This window comes from Fukomys damarensis, unplaced genomic scaffold, assembly GCF_012274545.1.
Source record: "Fukomys damarensis isolate Sample0158 unplaced genomic scaffold, DMR_v1.0_HiC HiC_scaffold_16, whole genome shotgun sequence".
Classification (NCBI taxonomy): Eukaryota; Metazoa; Chordata; class Mammalia; order Rodentia; family Bathyergidae; genus Fukomys; species Fukomys damarensis.
The window spans coordinates 135,453,000-135,473,250 of NW_022900928.1; the positions used below are offsets into that span (position 1 = coordinate 135,453,000).

At 61.2% G+C, this 20,251-nt stretch overlaps 2 protein-coding genes across 24 annotated transcripts in view; one reads left to right on the plus strand and one right to left on the minus strand.

The window, feature by feature from the left end:
* The first annotated feature begins 202 nt into the window (after positions 1–202).
* On the plus strand, positions 203–4,217 carry LOC104849997 (aquaporin-12). Its single transcript, XM_010606678.1, has 3 exons — positions 203–809; positions 1,446–1,562; positions 4,069–4,217. Exons 1-3 carry the CDS (start codon positions 203–205, stop codon positions 4,215–4,217), a joined length of 873 nt encoding a protein of 290 aa, XP_010604980.1.
* A 3,442-nt stretch (positions 4,218–7,659) lies between these two features.
* Positions 7,660–20,251, minus strand: part of Kif1a (kinesin family member 1A) — a 72,484-nt gene continuing 59,892 nt past the window's right edge. For 12 of the 23 annotated variants that reach the window (XM_033764746.1, XM_010606618.2, XM_010606615.2 and 9 more), the window contains 11 exons: positions 14,529–14,643; positions 13,874–14,007; positions 12,975–13,036; positions 12,573–12,718; positions 11,863–12,063; positions 11,487–11,564; positions 10,824–10,948; positions 9,848–10,000; positions 9,280–9,472; positions 8,775–8,893; positions 7,660–8,484 (listed from right to left, as the gene is read on the minus strand). In XM_033764746.1, coding sequence (XP_033620637.1) covers positions 8,442–8,484; positions 8,775–8,893; positions 9,280–9,472; positions 9,848–10,000; positions 10,824–10,948; positions 11,487–11,564; positions 11,863–12,063; positions 12,573–12,718; positions 12,975–13,036; positions 13,874–14,007; positions 14,529–14,643 — 1,369 coding nt within the window. In that variant the 3' untranslated portion in view covers positions 7,660–8,441. Of the gene's footprint in view, positions 8,485–8,774; positions 8,894–9,279; positions 9,473–9,847; positions 10,001–10,823; positions 10,949–11,486; positions 11,565–11,862; positions 12,064–12,572; positions 12,719–12,974; positions 13,037–13,873; positions 14,008–14,528; positions 14,644–15,610; positions 15,635–20,251 lie in introns of all 23 variants that reach the window. The other 11 variants (XM_010606612.2, XM_010606617.2, XM_033764745.1 and 8 more) reach the window with 1 other exon arrangement.

Below are 20,251 nucleotides of genomic sequence, written 5' to 3' on the forward strand. Positions count from 1 at the left end.
CTGTGTGTCCCACACCCAGGGAAGACGCCAGGCGGAGCAGACGCCAGGTGTGCGGACCTGCCATGGGCCTGGCTGGCCATGGGTCTGTCGTGAGGGCCACAGGTGTGGCATTCCCAGGGCCAGCTGGACTGTCCCACGGCGCCACCGCCTCCCACGTCAGCTCAGCCCCGTGCCTCACAGTCTGCTCTGGGAGTTCAGGCCGATGGCCAGTCTGAATGCGTCCCTCTCCTTCTTCGTAGCCACCTGCGCCCTCTGTGAGATGGCCAGGAAGGCGTCCAAGGCCCTGCTCCCGATGGGCGCCTACACCAGCTTCGCCCGGGAGGTGGCAGGTGCGGCCCAACTGGCTGCCTGCTGTCTGGAGATGAGGGTGCTGGCGGAGCTTGGGCCCTGGGCAGGAGGTGTGGGGCCCGACCTCCTGCTGACACTGCTCTTCCTGCTGTTCCTGGTGCACGGGGCCACCTTCGATGGCGCCTCCGTGAACCCCACTGTGGCCCTGCAGGAGTTCCTCCTGGCTGAGGCCACACTGCCCAACACACTGCTGAAGCTGGCAGCCCAGGCACTGGGCATGCAGGTGGCCAGCACCCTGATGCGGCGCTGCTGGGCCTGGGAGCTCAGTGACCTGCACCTGCTGCAGAACCTCACGGCTGCACACTGCAATTCCACTCTGCGCACATCCGTGCTCCAGGGCGCGCTGGTGGAGGCCACCTGTGCCTTCTTCTTCCACCTGACCCTGCTCCACCTACGGCACAGCCTCCTCGTCTACAGAGCACTGGCCATGGCTCTGCTGGTCACTGTCACAGCTTCTACAGGTGAGGCCACTTCCCCCTCTGCTGGGCCCATAGGGACCGTGGCACCGCCGTGGCTCAGGAGAAGCTGAGCTGGCAGGGTGGGCAGTAGGTTCCTGGACCCTGGGGAGGGCCCGGGCCTGGCCAGCTTTCTGTCCCCAGCTCCCAGAAGATCCACAGCTGGGTGAGGGGCGGCCGGGCAGGGAGACTGGTCTGGGGTGACAGATGGCCCCCAAGGTCTGCAGAGCTATGGGGTGGAGCTGGCTCCCTGTCCACGTGGCTGCCTGTTCTCCACAGACCCAGACCCTCCCTGTCCCTGGTTGATCCCTGTCCTTGGCACTGGCCTCCTGGCCTGTCCCCAAGACCCTAGCCACTCCCCAGCCCCCAGCTCCTGCCTTCTGTCTCTTGCAGCCCCAAGGCTGAGTCCCCTCGGTGCCCTTTCCCTGACCCGTCTCACACTCTCTGCTCTCACTGTTCGGTCTCTTCTCCTCCTCGTCTCTCACTGTGTGTATCTGTGCCTCCCCACGTCTCCCTCGAAGACCACCTCCCACTTGTGCGGTGTTGGAGGAGGGGGTTTCCTGTGTGGTCTTGTGGTCTCTCAGAGGGTGGCTTTAGCCCTGTGGCCGGCCAGCCACGGGGACCATGTGCTTCTGCCCACAGCTGGGCCCTACACTTCTGCCTTCTTCAACCCCACGCTGGCTGCATCCGTCACCTTCCACTGCTCGGGGCACAGCTTCCTGGATTACGCCCAGGTGTACTGGCTGGGCCCCCTGACAGGTGAGTGAGGGGGACCCTGGGACAACAGGTGAGGCTGACCTGGATGGTGGCTCTGGGCCAGGAACACAGGGCCTTCCGGGCCTCTGGGCCACCCTGACTCATGTGCTGGTGGGGACACAGTCCTGTGGTGCTGGTGGCTGAGCTTATCTGGCACTATGGGGCCTGTGGCAGGAGGTGAGGTGCCAGTCGGTGCTCCCGGTCCCCTCAGCAGTGTGGATAGTGGGGGAGGTGGCTTTGATGGCCTGTCCTGGTCTGGACCCCATCACAGAGGGAGGAGGCTAGGGATAGCAGGCTTTCCAGGGGAGCTGTGCAGACAGGAGGGATGGCATCCTCGGGGGCTCCACACTTTCCAGTAGCCTTGTCTGCCTGACCAGGGCTCCCTGCTGCCGCTGGTGCTGGTGGCCAAGGAGCCCTGGGGTGAGGAGCCACCCCCCAACATAGGGCTGCAGACTATGGTCCCTGGGACTGCCTGGAGCATGGAGGGGTGTCCCTCTGCTCACCAAAAACATGGCAGGGGAGTGGCAATGCAGTCCCCAGGCCAGGTGACTAGCATTAGGGATTCCAGCTCCCAGGTCCTGAGGTCAGGCCATGCCCCTCCCTGCTCCCCACAGCTTTACAGAGGGGTGAGGGACCTGGGAATTCTGGGAGCTGCTTCTGCCTGCAAGCCTCAGCACACCCAAGAAGAGGTCTCCCCAAAGACCAGTATTGGTGGTGGACGCACTCTCTGTCTGCACTCGGCACCCCTCAAGGTCTCCAGGGTCCTTGCTGCTCTGAATTCCGTGGGGCTCTGTCTATCACCCAGGTCATCTCTTTCCTGCATGCATTTCTGATTGCTGTTTCCACATCTTCCCTTTGTGGGTCTGTGCCTCCTTGTTGGTGCCCAGGCTTCCTGAGAAATGTGTGGGCAGTGACAGGCATCCTCCCATGTGGACAGCCACATTTCCTGTGCAGAGAACCCTGGTTCCCAGCCCTGTGTGGAGTTTGGCCTGGGGTCATGCTGTCTGGGGGTGGTTTCCTCTGAGTTAGGGCCCCACTCTAGGCCCTCTGTGCTCCCTCCCAGGCACCTACGCCAGTGCCACACACCCAGCGCCTCACGCTGGAAGAACTGCTCCCTCTGAGGTGGAGGGGGCGCTCCTGTCCTCCCTGCTCCTGTGGTCACAGGTGTCCCTTATCCTTTGGATGCAGATGCAGGGCTCCAATCTCTGCTGTTGTCCCCATGTCTCCGTCTTCTTACAGGAGCACGGGTGCTGCTGGCTTTGGGGTCCTCTCTGCTGCAGTGTGACTCAGCTAATCACACACAGACCCTATTTCCAGGGGGAGCACATTCAGGGGCTCTGGAAAGGACGTGGTTTGGGGGACACACTTCTTGGTAGAACCTCTATGCACTGCTATGGGCTTGCTCCTGGAGGCCCCCAGGAGCTCAGCACCCCATGCCCACACCAGAACACAGCCTGGCAGACACCCCTTTGGGGAATGTCCCCGTCCCCTAGGTCAGATGGGGGCCATGTCCATGGCAATGGGCTCAGGGCCTCTGAGCCCCTCCCACTTTCTGTCCACCCTCTGGGTTATGCACCTCCCTCCCACAGCTGCTTGGGGCTGCTGCCTGCTGGGACTTGGGGTCCTGTGGAACAGAGGGCCATTCTCCAGCTCACCCCATCTACCCAGGCACTGGGCTCCCTGATCTGTCATTCAGCTTCCAAAGCAAGTTGCTGTGGCCCCCACTGTGACCCATCTGAATGAGGTGACACCAGGGAGAGAATCCCTGTTCTACCACCCTGAAGCAGCTTCAGGAACCAGCCAGCCAGTCCCCATCCTTACCCCCAGGTTCATTTAGAATCCAACCTGAGAAATGGCAGCTCCCAGGTGCCACCCTGGTGGCTGAGATGGGGAGTGCAGCCGGCTCTGCACCTGCCCTGCTGGCCTGGTGACCTGAGCAGGTGGCCTTCTGCAGCCTGCTCCTTCTCAGAGCAGGGTAGCACCCCTCTGCCTCATGGGGGGAAGGCAGTGGTGCGTGGGCAGGCTGCAGTCACAGGGACACACTCCTCAGGTGGTGACAGAGGCAGTTCCTGGCCAGGTAGCCCAGGCTACAGGTTCAATCCTGAAGGGCAAATCTGGCCTCTTCTTTGGCCCTGGCACTGAACTTCTCAGTGACCCAGAGGCCGCATGGGAAATTGGGATTCTGGGCAGGACGTGAGGATGGGGAGCAGTCCCCTCCCCTGCTGGTCCCGGCATCACAGGCAGTCCTCAGAAGAGGCCACACAGGCTCTGCACAGGGATGGAACACATGGTAGGAACCCCAGACCTGGGTCCCTAGAGAGCTGTCCAGAGTCCGCAGGTGCCCAGCGAGCTCAGGCCCATTCCCAAGGGCATGGGGAGGAGGGGAGTAGTGGGCAGAGCTGGGCCCAGGCCCCTAGGGGGATGACCACGGGATCCAGGGTTCTGTCCAGGCCCTCTCAGGGGTGGTCCTGGTGTCCACCTGCCTGCCATGCAGCCCTGTCTCTTACAGGGATGGTCCTGGCTGTCCTGCTCCATCAGGGCCACCTTCCTCGCCTTTTCCAGAGAAACCTGCTCTACAGGCAGAAGAGCAAGTACCGGAGCCCCAGAGGGAAGCTGGCTGCAGCTCCAGTGGACACCCATATGGCCACCCAGGGGTGAGGTGGGCAGGAGCCGGGCAGAGCCCAGTGAGTCACCACCGAGGGCTGCTCCTCTGGACTATGGATCCGCTCATAGCCCAGGGGCGCCCCTGGAAACCGTGTGTCAATAAACTGCTGCCAAGACCTGCTGCGTCCCCAGGCCTGGCAAGGTTCTAGAAGGGTGTGCTGGGGAGACAGAGCCATTGTGGATGACAGTAACAGGCAGGACTGGGGGAAGCCTGAAGAACCCACCTGGGACTGCAAGTTCCCAGCGACCCTGCTGACTGCTGGACCACAACACAGTGCCCATGGTCCAGGGGCCTGGGACCCATGGAGAGGCTGGGGATGGGGTGAAGCCCGCAGCAGACATCAGGGCCCTGATGCTGACGTCTACCTCAGCCCTGACATGGCCTATGCTTCCCACAGAACAAGGCAAATCCTTGTGGGATCCCTGGGCTATAATTGCAGCACTCAGGGTGCCCACTCAGCCTTGGGGGTCCTCTAGCCACTTGCTCCCTAAACAGAGGTGATCTGGAAGTTTACCCCTGGGAGGACCATGGTTCTCCAGCTGTGGTTCCCAGAGCACTGATGGAAAAGGCAGAAATGCAGGAGATACCAGAGGGTTTCCCAGAGGGTCAAGGAGGCCCTGCCCTCCCTGCCTGCTGCCCTCCCAGCTGCTCTCCCGCCTCAAGGCCCCTCATGCCTTGCCACTAGTGTGGCTGCACTGGCTAGGGCTCCCAGCCCCTTCATTGGGGTGACAAGCCTGGGGAAGGGGTGACTAGAAGCCAGGTCCCTGAAAGACCTTGAGGTGGGCTCCTGAGGGCTCTGGTGATGCCAGGCACAGGGACAACCCAGCATGGGGAGTGGTGGGCCTGTCGGTTCCCTGGGCAGGGCTGGGGTATTCTGGGAGCTGGGGCTGGGGGAACACAGCTGCTCAGCAGCAGAGGATGAAGCCCAGGAGAGAGGCAGCCCCCACCCAGGGGATCCCCAGCCCATGTCCAGGAGGGCCCCTTTTCTTGCCCACTCTGCCCAGTCTCTTGCCCTCTGCTTACCTAGGACTCCAGTCCCTGATCCTGACCTAAAGCCTTGTGGTCAGCAGTCTGTACCCAAGGCCAGGGCTGGGCAGACCTTGTCACCCTACCCAAGCAGCAACACCCAGAATGGATAGACCAAGGCTCACTGGCCCTGACCTCTTCCTTAGCCTTGACCTGAGAGCCAGTGCCCATCCATGGTCTCAAAGTTGGCCCTGCCCATTCTGTAGTGACTGAGCCACAGTGTGGCTGTCCCGAGGCCCACATGTATCCTGGGCACCTGGTCAGAATGCAGCGAGACAGCCCCTCTGCCTGGGTGCACCCACATGCTGGCCGAGCCCCCAGCAGGCCCAGGGCTGCTACAGTTCCACCTGAACCCTGAGTGCACCAGAGGTGACCCAAGCCCCAACCCTTCCCAGCCCCAGGGCAGAGAAGGTTGACATCCTCTCCAGTATCCTAATGGTGGTCATTTGTCACCTGTAGGCCATGAAGTCACTCACTTCATGCCTGAGGATATGGGGGGCCTTGCTCAAAACTCTGCCCAGCCCCAGCAGCCATCAGCATGATAGTAGCCTCGAATTCCTATCCCGGCCTTGGGCAGGAGCAAGGCCTGTGAGCAGTGGCCTCATGTGGTCACACAGGGAGCTGAGAGGGCAGCGGGGTCAGTTTGCCTCGTGCAGACAGGCAGCAAGGAAGCCCGGTGCCTCTAGACCCTGCGCTGTTCTGCACTGTCACCTGCTCGTAATGTTTCAGGCCCACCCAACAGACCCAGCCCGGAAGAAGCCACAGCCAAGGCCTACATGTGTGCTGCATAAGAGCCACTTTTATTTCTTCACGGACAGAGCACTGAGTGCACACAGGGATACAGGAGCCTACAACTAACACTCGGTGCGAGACGTCAGGACTAGGTCATTACATGGGTGGCGTCACAACACGGGCCAGGGGTGCCCACTGCAATCATGTTATATACAAGCCAGGGGCATGGCCTCTGCCGCAGGGGCCTTTGGAATGGATGAGCTGCCGGAGGCCCAGAGCCAGGGGCAGGGAGGGACAGGGACTGTGGCTTCTAGGGTTCCAATGTGGGGCACGCACAGCCAGTGAGCCCAAGGCTGGCATCACTGAGTGGGGCCCTGGCTTCTCACCCTCCTGGGAGAATGCTGCCCAGGCTTGGGTGGGCAGCATCAGGACTCAGAACAAAAGGGCCAGGGAGAGGTGTCCTCCCGGAGCTTCCTCTCCTCCATACTTAGCAGGAAACAGTGACTGCAGAAAGACCATATGCCCCCCCACCCCATGCCACGTGATGCCAGGGTGGAATCCTGACCCCAGGGGTGCAGGTGCTGCCTCTCTAACTTCATGCATGGGGAATCTCAGGCAGGGTGGCACTTCCTGAGGGGTGGACAGCCCTCTCTCACCAGCAGCTCTGACTGGGACCTCCCAGAGCAGGGAGCTGGAAGTCCACTCTGCTCAGGTGAAACAGACCATCCCCGGCTCCATGGCTCCGGCTCCTTCCCTCCCCTGCTGCAGTGCTCTGCTGGCTGGCTGGCCTCAGGCACTGCATGCTGGCTGGGCCCAGACCCCTGCACCGCAGTTTAGGCTGGCTGACCTGTGTGGCGCAGTGGGCCTGACCCCCGTCCCAGGGCGAGCCCATCTCTCTCCCTGCCTGGAGGTGGTCATGGCACCATCATGGGAGCCTGTGAGAGTTGTGCTACCTGTCTCCGACCACCACCTTTCAGCACTGCCACTTGGCTCATGGTCAAGGGTTACTTTTGGTCTGGGTGGGCACCCTGGCCTGGGGTCTCTAAAAAGCAGCAAGTCCTGGCTTCACAGGCATGGTTTCCTGGACCTGATGTTTACAAGCAAGGTGTGGAAGCCGAGCTCCCTGCTCCCCAAGTCCCTTTTGGGCAGAGGCTGAGGGGCCTGGGGACTGCCCAAGGGAAAACCTGGGGCTGGAACTTTCCTTGTCAGTGTGGAGCAGAGGCCACACATCCCTGTCCTGTCCCCCAGGGGATGCTGTGCACACTTCCGACCATGGGGCATGGGCTTGTGTGTCTACATCTTGGGGACAGCCTGGCTCCTGGCTCACCCCATCCTGTGCATGCAGCCTGTTTGGTTTCTGTTTCCAAATGACCCCAGATGCAGAAGGAAGAGCCCCATCACGATGACAGCCAATATATGGCTGCCCTGCCTGCCCAACAGGATATCCCTCCCAAGGGACTCTTCACAGGGACCTCACAGGGCACTCCCTTGGGGCAGAGCAGAAAGCATTTGCAAGGAACCTGAGCCCTTCCGAGAGCCACCCTTTGGCACCCTTCTCACCACAGTGAGAAGCTGGGCCCTCACTCTTTTTTGTTTTTTGTTTTTTTGAGACAGGGTCTCACTACTTAGTTCAGACTGCTCTGGAACTCACTGGATAGCCCCATGCTGGTCTCGAACTTGCAGCAATCCTCCTGTCTCAGCCTCCAGTGCTGGGATTACAGGCATGCACCACCACGCCCAGCTGGGGCCCTCACTCTTAATGCCATTGTACCCTTCAGCCCTGCACCTGGCCCAGGAGCCTGGCCCCCTGGCTTGGACACTCCCATGAGGACCCCAACCTCCCTGGCCCTGCCCAGGACTGTCCCTGTGCCTGGTCTCGGACTAGCTCATCCTCAATCTACTGGAAGTGCCCTCAGTGTCCACCTTGGGATCCACCCACCAGGCTCAGGCACCTGCAGACCCCATGTGCCACAGGCCCTGTCCTCTGAGAAGCCTGGTCTGGGTAGGGGCGTCCCCTATTTCTGCCCCTGGCAGGCTGGCGGGCACAGGACAAGGGTGCGGACATCTGAATCTCACAGGGCTATGAGGCATTAGAAATAAATACTTATAAATAGTACAGAGTCTTATAGTTAATTTCTCAGTGGACTGTCTGAACATCACTAACTAACATATTAATTATAAGTCTGTCTATACTTAAAAAAATAGGAGAGCAGCAGCAGCGACTCCTGGTCTGTGCCCTCTGGCCTTTTTACACATCCCAACTCTCTCCCCAGTGGTTTTGGAAGAAGAAAAGAGCATGTGCAGCTTTGCCTGGAGCCACCACCTTCTGTGCCCAGGCCCAGCCAGAGGGGTTGTGGGGCCCAGCAGGGCGCCTCCTGGTGGGGAAGGACGGGATGGCAGATGACAGGACAGACTGGACACAGAGGGCCAGGCCGTAGGCTGGTGGAAGCGCTCTTGGCTTAGACCCGCATCTGCGCAGACCTCCTCCTGGACAGCTTGGACCTGCAAGTTGGACAGAGGCCCAGTCAGGGCCCTGCCCAGCGAGGAACCACCACAGCCCTGGAAGTCGTGTGACCAGTCCAGGGCCTGGGTCCCCAGCCTGCCACACCACCGAGCCCAGCGGGACTTTTCTACAGGATCTGACACTGAACAGCAAGGGCACAGGAAAGGCAGGAATGTCCCCAGGACCCGCCCCACAAACACTGCTCAGGAGCTGGTGCTGCACTCCCTGCCTTGGAGCTCCGGGGCCCACAACCCCTGCTGCAGGATCCCAGCAGGGACCCAGGTCATACCGTATGGTCCCCGCGAGCAGCGGGTTGAATGCATACAGCCAGTCGTGCATGTCCTTGTCGCTACTGGCCTGCAGCAGGATGCCGCGGTGCTCTGTGCACACAGCGAATGTGTTGGGCGTCTGTGAAAGGGGGCACCGGCTAGAGGCTCAGAGCTGTGTGGGAGGCTGCACGCCTGTCCCCACGCCCAGGAGCCCGTACCTTGTGTGGGAGGTTGAACTCCCCCTATCCACCCCACCCTCTCCCACCCTCAAGGAGAGCCCACACGCAGCAGGCCATGACCTCTCAGTGAGAGGCAGGAAGGCTCTTGGGTGTGACTCTGCCCACCTGCAGGGCTCACACCCCAGCTGCAGGTGTGCCAGTGGGCAAGATTGGGCTTCACTGGCCGTGGCACAGGACATTAGTCCTGGACCGTGCACCCATCACTAGGAGCTCCCACCCCAGGGACACCCCTGGCCCCAGGTCCTGGCTTCTGGGGGACAGGACTGGAGACATCAGTCCTTCGCACCTTGAGCATGGCCTGTTGGTCCTCACTGTACTCCACCTGGGCGGTGGAGAGGTTGAGCACAAACCTCTCCACGGTGTCCTTGTCACTGTTGTACATGTAGGCGTAGGGGCGCCGAACCACCACAAAGCGCTTGGCCCAGCCAGCCGTGTGTGGCTCCAGGAAGTGCAGGTAGCCCTTCTTGGACACAATCGGGCTGCAGAGGGACAGCTGCTGGCTTGAGGTCCCCAACTCGACCAGCACAGCAGTGCTGTGCACCTTGAGGTCAGGCACCCTGAAGACTCAGGAGGCCAGAGGCAGGGACCTCCCTCCTGGCCCGACTTCCCCAGTGGCCAGGGGGAGCTTAAAGAGACCAGATGCAGCCCCCAAGCTGGTTACACTGCCAAGTGACCCTGAAGCCCCGCCCTGAGCCTGCTCTGACCACCACCTGTCTTCACTTCGGCCAGTTCCCACCACAGACAGCCCTCCAGAGCCCACCTGGCCACACACGGCACTGCCCTCCGCAGGCAATGCACACTCATGCCCCGGCTCCAGCCCTCCCCATGCAGCCGGGGGTGGCAGCTGGCCCCACCTGACACGGATCTCCTGGATGTCGGGGACCAGCAGACGCTGGGGCTCCTTGTCTGTCTCTGCCACCCGGACAGGTGAGGGGGCCTTCTTGGAATCGGCCTCAGGCACCAGCTCAGGCTCCGGACTGGATGGCCGGGAGCAGGGTTGTGGGGTCCTAGGAACCGGGGAGAGGCTTCGTCCTTTCAGAGCTCCAAGGGTCTGAGGTCTGTCCACTGTGACACAGCTGGTGCTCTTGGGGATGCCCACCCACCATGCACCTGAGCCTCTGCCTGGCTCCAGACCACTGGGTGCAGTAGTGAGTGTTCCAATGGCTTGGCCCAGTCTGCTGACCATGCCAGCTGGGCAGGGCTGCGCCCTCTCCCGCCATAAAAAGGCCCCCCCAATATACCATAAAAAGGGGCCCAGCATCTCTTCCTCTCCAAGAGGAAGCACGCAAGGGCTTCCAAGGGGCGGTACACAGGGCTCTCAGGGGCTGTGGAGCAGGGCTCCCAGGCCTGTGGGAGGCCTCTCAGAATGGTGGAGTGGGTAGAAGGGCTCAATGTTTCTTTTCCTTTTAAATAAAAACTTGGAAGCCCTGAGGTTTGTGTATTTTTTCTTTTGCAGTACTGGGGACCAAACCTATGGGCATTCTACCAGAGCTACATCTTAGCCTTTTTAATTAATTGATTCTAAAATCTTGAGATAAGGTCTCACTAAGTTGTCCAGGCAGAATTTGAACTTACTCCTGCCTCAGCCTCACAAAATTCCCTGAGGCACTTAAAAGTGAGAATAAAAATGACCTGAACTCAAATTGGAAACAGGAGGCAGAAGGGCGTCCTGCTCATATATCCCACATTGCCCCGCCACCTCAAGTCCTTCCCCAGAGCAGCAGGACTTGTTCTCGTGTCCCGGCTATGCTCTTGCTCCCTAGTGTGTCTGCAGGTAACACTCTCCACTCTCTGTGCCAGTCTTGGTCATGGCCCTTGGAGCTCACCCACCTCACGTCAGGGGCACCGTAGCGCCCTTCAACCAGAGAGGGGCAGGTGGAGGACGGGGTGAGTGTGGCTGCGCCCAGAGGGGACATGGACGGGTCTCGCAGCAGGGTAACAGACATCTCTGAGAGCTGTGGGAGATAGGAAGTGCCTTCAGGGACAATCCCCAGGCCCCACCTGCATGCCACCTTCTGTGTGGGGTCCCTGCTTCCTCTTCCCTGCCCCAGGGCCCTGACCTCTCCCAGCCCAGAACGCTCTGCCATCCATCCTCGCTTTCAGAATCTGCCTTGGCCCAGGGCGATTCCAGGCACCCTGACCCCGCTGCAGTGGACAGAAAGAGCAGGTGCCATGCCAGGGGAAGGTGGCACGGGGCTGCTGGGGTCACTGGGCCTGACTGGGTACAAGGGCATCCTTCAGTTTGGATTCAAAGTGGGGAGGGAGGGGCACAAGATCTTCCCAGTCTCAGAGGGGTGAGCCTGCAGGATAAGGGCGCTGGGGACGGCGGCCACGGCAAGGGCCTGGGTGGTCCTGGAGGCCTTGGACCGCTGGTCCCTCATCTCACCCACCCTCCCGGAAACCCGGGCCTGAGGGACTAGTGGCACAGCTGCCATGACAGGTCGGTCCCTAAGCAGCCCTCACTGCCTCCTGCAGCTCATGGTCACCGCCCACCTTGCTCTCGCTGGCGCTGATGCAGACATGGCTATGCGTGTACTCCCTGTTGAACGTGTGCATGAGAAGACGCAGGCACTGCAGACAGAGCACCAGTCAGGCCTGCGCCGCCCAACCCCGACCCTGCCCTGGGCTGCGAGGCAGCTGAGTGGTAGTATCACCCGAGGTGTGGGGGCCTCCCACAGCCCTACCAGCTCAGGTATTCACAATGGGGCAAGGCCCTTCTGGGAGAGGGCCCCAAACTGATGTCCCTCAGCAGAGTGGTGGGGACAGCCGGCAAGGGGCCCCCAGGACTCTCACAGTCCCAGCTGCTGGAGGTCCTGGATGGAATGGAACAAGGTGGGGCCCTGTGAGGGTGGACGGTGGCACCACTAACCTTGACAGCCAGCTCCCGCTGCCTCTCGCTGGGAGCCTCCAGGGGTGAAGGACGGCCCTCGGCTGACAATGGGGAGGAGGCACCAGAGGAGCTGCGGGACTCCGAGTCCTCGCTGGACACTGGGGACAGCACCTCAGGCCCAGGCCGTTGGGTGGTTTCCAGCTTCTCCCTCAGAAGCAGGTAGTGCCGGGTCTTCTCCACCTAGGACGGGGAACAGGGTGGCCTTGCTGAGCCTGGGGTCCCCGGGTTGGGCTGGATGTCCACCCACCTGGGAGGGGTTGGTGGCCCTCGAAGCAAACCAGAAAGGGCTGCATGAGCACCAGGACCCAGCAGCTCCCAGCCAAGCCTGGCAGCTCCTTCGCAGCCCTGGCATTCAGGACAGCTGCCTTCCCTCGCCTGGTTCTTGAGCACCTACAGCTCTGCAGCTGGTAGCACTGGGAGGACTGAGAATGGCTCTGAGCACACATAAACTGGGCTGCATCCATGACCAAAGCACAGAGGCCCTTCCGACCTGCTCCAGGCCCTGTGGTCCCTGTCCAGATAGCCGAAGTCTTATCTGCAGGCTGAGGGTAAACCTGTCCCAAGTGGGCTGTATTTCCAAGTGCAGCTGAGCCTCATGGTGCAGTCTGAGGGGCACACATTCCATGTCCTGGGGTGGCCTCTGACTCCCTGGTAGGCACAGATACCAGCGCTGGCCCTAGTGGACTCACCTCCTGCAGGAGGCTCAGCTTCTCCAACTCCCACTGGTGATCCAGGATCAGGCTGTCGCTCCGGGGCCGCCAGCCAGCTAGGTTCTCCTCGCCGCGGACATAGGCCACAGACGTGTCCAGCACCCGCCTGCGCCGCCGCTGCATTCCTGGACGGGGACAGGGGCTCCAGCCTTCCTGACCAGCTACTCGTACTGGGCCACACCAGCCTCACCTGAAGGCTGCCCAGCCTGGAGGCACCCAGCAGGCTGTGCCCAGTAGGGCACAGGAGCCAGCCTGACCCTCCCCTTGCTGTCCTCCTGTCTGAGAACAATCCTGTACCCCAAAGGGTAGGACCCCAGCCTAGCAGCTGAGTGCAGTGGAGGCAGAGCCAACCAGCAGTCAGGCAGTAGGGAGGCCACATACCTGGGCTCCCTGCGTCGGCCACATGGCACAGGCTGAGCTCGTACACGCCTGTCACACGGTTGCTGTAGGGAGGGAGGGGGCAGGTCACCAGCCAGGCGCAGTGTGGGGCCTGGCAGGTAGAGGGATGCCAACTCTTCCCACCACACTGGGCACAGGTCTTGCTGCATACTGGTGGCCGGCATTGCTGGTGGAGTTTGGGGCCCCCATCCCCTAATAAAGGATGAGCTGGATGCCTCCTCTCAGGACCCCACAGGGCCTCAGCTTTGTCCCCACTGTGGGTAGTGCTGTGGCCCAAGCATGCTTCCCTAAATCCCCAGTGTTGGGCATCACCAGCTCTCCGCGGGCCCTGCACTCCAGGGAGGGCGTTTGGCCCCAGACTGATCCAGGCCTCTTGTGGATGGGCCTTGGCAACATCCCACACTCACTAGGCAACATCCCCAGTGACTGTGGCCAGCTCTTGGGGTCACTGAGTCCTCACCCCCACACTCCATCCTCCTAGGGAGCCCAGGGTAGGCTGGACACTGACTGCATGTGGTGACCGGGCCACCGTTGAGGGTGACCACAGAGCCTGGCAGCCCAGGCAGTCCCTCTTTACCCCTTTACCCCCTACTCCCCAGGTGCTGCTTACCCCAGGGGAGGAGTGGCCCACACCTGCCCAGCACCCCCGGGTGGGCACAGCCTTGCTCCCCACCCTGCTGATGCTGGCTTTCTGTCCAGAGACGTGGAACTATGAGCCCTGTGTGCTCCGGTGGCCCCACTGGACACCTCACCCCTGCCTGCACTGAGGCCTGGGCTCCCTGGATACAGTGCCTGAAGTGGCAGGCAAGGGCCTCTGTCCCTGCAGTCAGCATGGTGCTCACCACCGCCTAGGGCAGTGACAGGCAGCCCCCCAGGCTCACCCTTCTGTGGCCCGCAGGCTCCCACTGCCAAACAGATTGCGGATGGAGCGTGAGGCTGGCAGTTTGGCATCGCGGGAGTAGAAGACCATACAGAAGTCCTTGGTGATGACAGCTGGTTGTGTGCAGTTCTCCATCTGTGCAGCACAGGCTGGACTTTGTACCTGCACCGGGTACCTGGGGGGCCTGGGGGGCCTGGCCCTGCCTCACACAGGTGCAGTCCCCAGTCCCCAGCCTCCCCTGGGGTACACAGCCCTGCCACCCAGCTTCACCCAACTCTGCTCCTGGGCTGAATCCTAAGGAGAGGTGATGTCCTGGCAGATGCCCTGGCCCCAACCCTCCTGCCCCTCACTCCTGTGCCGGCCAGGAGCCCCAACATCCAATTGTGCTCCTTGGGCCGTGGACTCAGCAGCAGGGCCTGTGGGAATGGGGGAGCACCTGTTCTGTACAGTTTGGAATGTGGATGGGATGTCACTGTAGCCTCTGGCAACCCCAAAGACAAGATTTGGACTGAGGATATCAGGGGGACTGACTGACCATTAAGGATCATGGATTTAATTCAAGAACCACAGCTGTCCTGAGAAGACAATGAGGGCGCTGGGACTGTCCAGGGCTCACGCAAGCCTAGACCCCTGGGACGTGGGCAGAGGTCTCTTGCCTCGATGTAGGCAGACAGGGTCATGTAGATCTTCTCCCGGTATGGTGTGACGCGGTTCAGCAGGAGTGAGTTATGCATGGAGCTGTCCCATGCCGCCTCAAACTGGTAGAAAGTCCTGGGAAGAAGCAGAGAGGCGGTGAAAGATAACGGCGTGGGCTCGCTCCCAGCGGGACAGGGACATGCAGAGGACAGACAGATGGCGGGGGTGGGCAATGCGGGCAGAGCCATAGGAGTCACTGATGGGTGGGCCTCCTTGCTCAGGACCGGCTGCCCCAGCGAGCCCTCCTGCCTCTGCCCTCCTGCTTCGGCTCTGTGGATGCAGGTGGAGGAGGGCAGGGAAGGCCAGACAAAACAGGGAGTGCAGACCGGAGGCTGGCAAACCACTCTGCAGTCTGAGCAAGGAGGCGCCCACCCGTCCATCATCCGCAGACCCTGGCCCTGGCCCTCAGCACCTGTCTCCGCCTCCACAGGAGGCCGCGAGGATGCCTGGAGGGAAACGGCTCTGTTCGGAGCACAGCCAGGGCTCCTCTCTGGTTCCCAACCTCGGCCCACTTCCCCAGTAGGCTACCACACTCCACGGTTCCTCAAGGGTCACTCCTTTGGAACAGAGTTTCCTGTTGCATGACAGCTCCTGGCCCCACCCACCCGTGATCTCCTGAACTCTCCTGCAGCTGGGGCTGGCAGGGAGGAAATGGTTCCGATCCATCCAGGCATCCTCAGAGACAGTTCACACATGTGGACACAGACACCTGGCAGAGCCCTGCACCAAGGGCCAGGCCCTTCAGGGGGCACGGGGCGGGTCCCAGAGGTGCTGGGCCACACGGGGGCTCAGATGGTGCCAGGCTGCCCTGTCTCCCACCCAGCTGGGTCCAGGACATGGGGCACAGGGTCTCACAATCATGGAGGTGGAACTAAGCAGAGGGACGAGGGCAGGGTCACTGCCAGACACACGTCACTGAGGAGCACTCTGGGGGAGTGGGCCAGCGGGCAACCAGAACAGGGCAGAAGGCAGGCAGACGTCAGAGGAGAATGGGACAGACGGGGCAACAGAGCAAGCGGGTGGCAGACAAGAGTGGCTGTACCTAGTGTCAATTCCGAAGGACACGCTAAGGGCGAGACAGCCAGGACACACAGACACACAAGAAGAGAGTGAGACGTCAGACCGCGGCCTGCGGCCCACACAAGCGCCTCAGCCTCCCAAGCCCCCAGCGGGTGACACCCTGTGCTCCTGCACCCCATGGAGTGCCCAATACCACCAAGCTGGAGTGGGCAGCAGGGTTCTTCCCATTGGGCCAGAGTGGCACCCTCCACAGCCCAGCTCCCAACAAGCACAGCCACGCGGCCAGCTTCAAACACCGCTGCCACCTCTGCCTCAGAGGTCTCTGCACCTCCGTGTACTTCCCTGCCTCACGACGGGGCAGTGAGTGTCCCAAGGTCCCCGTGAGCGAGTGGAGAAAGCACCAGCACAAGGACATCCATGCCACTGTCACTCCCGTGCCGTGAGAGGGTCAGACCAGCGCGAGACCAGTGCCCTGCCTCATCTGCCTGGCCATGTGTGGGCTCCTCTGTCCACCTGCCTCAAAAGTGCCCGTGCCCGGCCTGTTTACTTCACTCTGAGTGCACTGCACATGTGGACACAGCCCCCTCTGGGTGTCCTGCCCAGGCCTCTCCTCGGGAGCCCTGTCTGCACCTGTCCCCCAAGCAGGGCACCCAAAAGCAGGGGCTGCCAGCTAGTGCAGCCCCAAGTGTGGAACAGACTTTGCAGGCCAGGCCTGGACATGGAGCACAGTCGCGTTTCCCCACACGGGCAGCACGGCTCCCTCACAGAGGACCCCTCCTCCAGCTGGAACAGCCCTGCACAGGCTCCAGGGAGCCGGGGTCCCCAGATGTGGCTGCCACTCCGCTGCCTGCACGGCCACCCAGCCAGGGACTGACACAGGCACAGCCATGATGCTGACCACAGGCTGCTTCTAGGGGATGCCAGCCTGGCTACCGCTCTGCCCAGGAAGGGCTGCACACATGTGGTTGCACCACCTGCCCTTGGCCACAGGCAATAAGAAGGGTCCCCAGTGTCATCCCAAGACCCTAAAGCTCTGAAGATGGGGGTGAGTTGGAGGGGATAGTGGCTGGACTTGGGGTGGCAGATGGTAGCTCCCTATAGGACTCCTGAGCCTACAGAGCTTTATGTGGGCTCCACCATCAGCACCCCTCAGTCACAGGACAGGAAACCAGGATCAGAAAACACTGAGAGGCAGCCAAGTCACCCCAAAATGGCACAGGACCTTGCTGTGTCCCTGCCCCTGTACCCCTCTCCCAATTTGACACACACTGCCCCCTTGGAGAAGGACTGCCCGCAAGGCTCCAGGTGAGAGTTTTATCCCACTGGGAGGTAGTGGGAGGGAGGAAAGGGAAGCTGACAGTGGTGATTGTGGTTGGGGCTGCTGTGGGTGAACCTGCTGGCTTTACACAGAGGAAGGGGCCAGGACACACGTGCACTCTCTCTCACCAGGCCGTGCCCTGTGCCATCACCAGACTGTGGACCAGAATGTGAGCCAAAACAAAAACAAACCCAGTCCTCATGAGTCACCAAGCTCCAACGCTTTCTTACAGTTGTGCCACACAGACTGACCACCCTCGAGGTGCAAGTGGAAGAGGACATGGATGCAGGGCTCTGCATCAGAACCCCAGGGAGCCGGTGAAGGCACAGCTTCTGGCCTCCTCCAGACCCACCGGGCATAAATGCTGGGAGCAGAGGACCTGAGCTGGCTCTGAAGGGGCCTCACTATCGTCCTAGGCCTCTGAACCCACCTGTTCTGCAGCTGGAGAAGGCCAGGACCACAGCCAGGGCTTGCTGCTGTCCTAGCAAGGTCACCCCAAGCCTGCTCACTGCCCTACCATCTGTAAGTGGGTACTCTTGGAACCCACGCTAAAGAAAGGGGTGGTGTGGAGCACATTAGTCACCATTCCATTGCTGAGGTAAAATGCCTGACATACACAACAGGAGGAAGACTCATCTTGCTTCACGGATCCAGAGGTTTCAGTCCATGGCCACTGGCTCTGAGGCACAAACACGATGAAGAAAGGTTTCTGCTGGCCAGGAAGTGAGCACAAGGGAGAAGCCCAAGAGGAAGAGGCCAGGGACCAGGAAAGAATCCAAGGCCAAGCCTCTATGACCCACCCAGTCGCATCCAGAGTGTGTGTCACTAATCTAAACATCCTCGGACAATTGAGCTGACGAGACAGCTCTTCTCAGGGCAGGTGACACAGGGTCTCCTTGAGGAAAAGCCAGTCAGCCCACTCCCATGGTCAGAGGTGGAGCCTCAGGACTCAGGGGTGACCCATGGCCTCCAACAGACACGCAGGCCCCAGGTGGCCTTCGTTGAAGGAAGGAAGGCAAAAGTCACCAGAATGGAGATGGAGATGCTCCCAGCCATCCTAGCAAGCGTAAATGAGCTGGGAAGTGCTGAAGGGAAGGTTCCTCAGCACGATCACCTGTAGTGATTTTCATAAAAGACTCAGCCGGAGCCAGGACACGAGAACCGAATCTGCCAGGGACACTGGCCCAGCAGCCAAGGACTAAATCTGCTACAATCCTCCTGGGTTCTGCTTTTGAGGTTTCCCCTGTCTCTGTTCCCCAGAACCAGCCCATGGGTCACTGCTGCACACAAGCCCCTTGCACACTCTGCTGTTTGTAGATCAACGTCATTTCCCCTTTGCAGAATCTGGTGTTTTCAGACTGACACTATACATCATACCTGCTGCAGATTTTGACCCGTTTTTCTCACAAATGTTCTGGCCCAGGAGAGCAAAGAGGCCAGGAGGTGGGCACTCAATCAAACCTCATGCTGGAGGCTGCAGCCCAGGAAGTCCCTGGGAAAGGTGCCAGTTTCAGGGGCATCCCAGGTCCACCTACCTGTGTTCTGGGACTGAGTGCCCTACTGCAAGAGTGGGCGTATGACCCCAGGTCAGGATCAGAGCACAGGATACACAGCTCTGCTCACAGGTCTCAGGATCCACCTGTACCCAGAGCCATCTGAATGAGGTGAGCACAGACAGTGGGCAGCCAGACCCTACCCTAGGAGGAGGCTGGCACCAGCACTGGCCAGGCCAGGCCACAGTGGTCCTCAGATCTCCCTCTGCCTCACGTCCTCCTCGGCACTGGCCCTGTCTCCAGCTCTGGAGGGAAGCAGGGCACCCCCCAGCCTGGCCAAGCCCTGTCCCCTCCCCTAGGATCCAGAAGTGGGCCGGGGACTCGTCAGTAGATGGAGGCACGGAAGGGAGTGCACTGGCCAGGCAGATTAGGAAGGCCAGGAAGAGGCTGCTGGCTGCCAGGCTCAAGCCTCCAGGGATCCCGGCTGAGGGCAGGTGGCCAGATGGAAGGGCGTGGACACCGAGAGCAGCGAGCATCCCCATGGAGCAGGGCAGGGCCCTGTCCAGGTTCCACCTGGCCTGCAGTGAAGCCAGGGCTGGTGACACTGCCTGCTCATAGCTCCAGCTCCTAGCCAGCTGGATATGCACATGCCCACACTCCTGGTGCCCACTTTGCGGGAACCACTACGGCTGCTGTCCTTGGGTAAGGGGACCCGACAGACAGCCCTTGGGAAATGCTGGGACAGCACTCTCACAGCCAGCCCCATGTGGCCTCGGCCCAGAAGCCTCCAGGCCCTGGCCCTGAATGAGGTCCCCACTGGACCTGTGTGTGAGCATCTTGGCACTGAGTTTCCCGGCCACTGTGGAGCACCCTTGTGCCCCAAGCTGAACCGCAAGCAAACGAATGAGGCGGACTCACAGATGGACCTACATGGAAGGAGAGAGGGACACCGAAGTCTGGAGCCCTGCATCACAGGTTGGACTAACACCAGGGGACCCCTTCCCTGGGAGAGCATCCAGGCTGTAGGCAGCCAGCTGAGGGAGCCGCATTCCCCACTGCTCCCCGCCTCCTGGGGAGGAAGCCTATGAGGCCAGGACAGGTCACACATCACACGAGGCTCCAGGGCACCCTCCCGTCATCTTGGACCCTCTCCCAGCACCTGTCACTTGCCGTGGCACCGCCATCCACCTTGTTGGTGGCTCCCACCCACTGCCTGCAGAGCCAGCTCAAGCCTCTCATTCTTCCGGCTGCTCCACGCTGAGCCCAGGCCTGCTGGCCAGTGGGTGACAGCTTAGCTAGGACGGACACCAGCCACAGGAGGGCCAGCGCCCCAGAGGCAGGGTCTCTGGGCTGTGGGGCTGCCACAGAAGGCCCTGCAGAGGAGACCAGCTCCTCTCCTTCCCCCAGGCATCTGTGTCCGGGGTGTCTGAGAGGGACACAGGGCTTGCGGATGCTCAAGGGTGGATAAACCCAGCCTTACACAGTGCAGCCCCCATGACCGCCTGAGAGCCCGGATGGGCCAGAGCGTTGCTGGGCCCAGAAGATGCAGAGCAGACACTGAGCACGGGGACACTTGGGCTGGATGCACCCTCCAGGACTAGCCAGCACGCACTGAGCACAGGGAGCTGGAGGCTTTGCTCTGGCCTGTCCCTCGACAGGGTCTCTGCCTCACCTGGGCCCCAGCCCGCTGCAGCCTTGGAGAGAGATGTGCTCATCCACACAGGGGACCTGCTGCGGAAAACCACAGCCCTACTGCCTAGGCTCTTCCTGCCATGGCAGGGCCTCAGCCACAGCCCACTCTGCTCTGACCACAGCGTGACCTGGCAAGGGCTCAGCCTCTGGCAGCCCCCTC

What these genes read in the sequence shown, in the direction of transcription:
- LOC104849997 (XM_010606678.1), top strand. Translation starts at nt 203, where the DNA reads ATGGCCAGTCTGAATGCGTCCCTCTCCTTCTTCGTAGCCACCTGCGCC. An exon ending in CACTGTCACAGCTTCTACAG is followed by an intron (nt 810 to 1,445) that starts GTGAGGCCACTT and finishes TTCTGCCCACAG; the next exon opens with CTGGGCCCTACACTTCTGCC. An exon ending in CTGGCTGGGCCCCCTGACAG is followed by an intron (nt 1,563 to 4,068) that starts GTGAGTGAGGGG and finishes TGTCTCTTACAG; the next exon opens with GGATGGTCCTGGCTGTCCTG.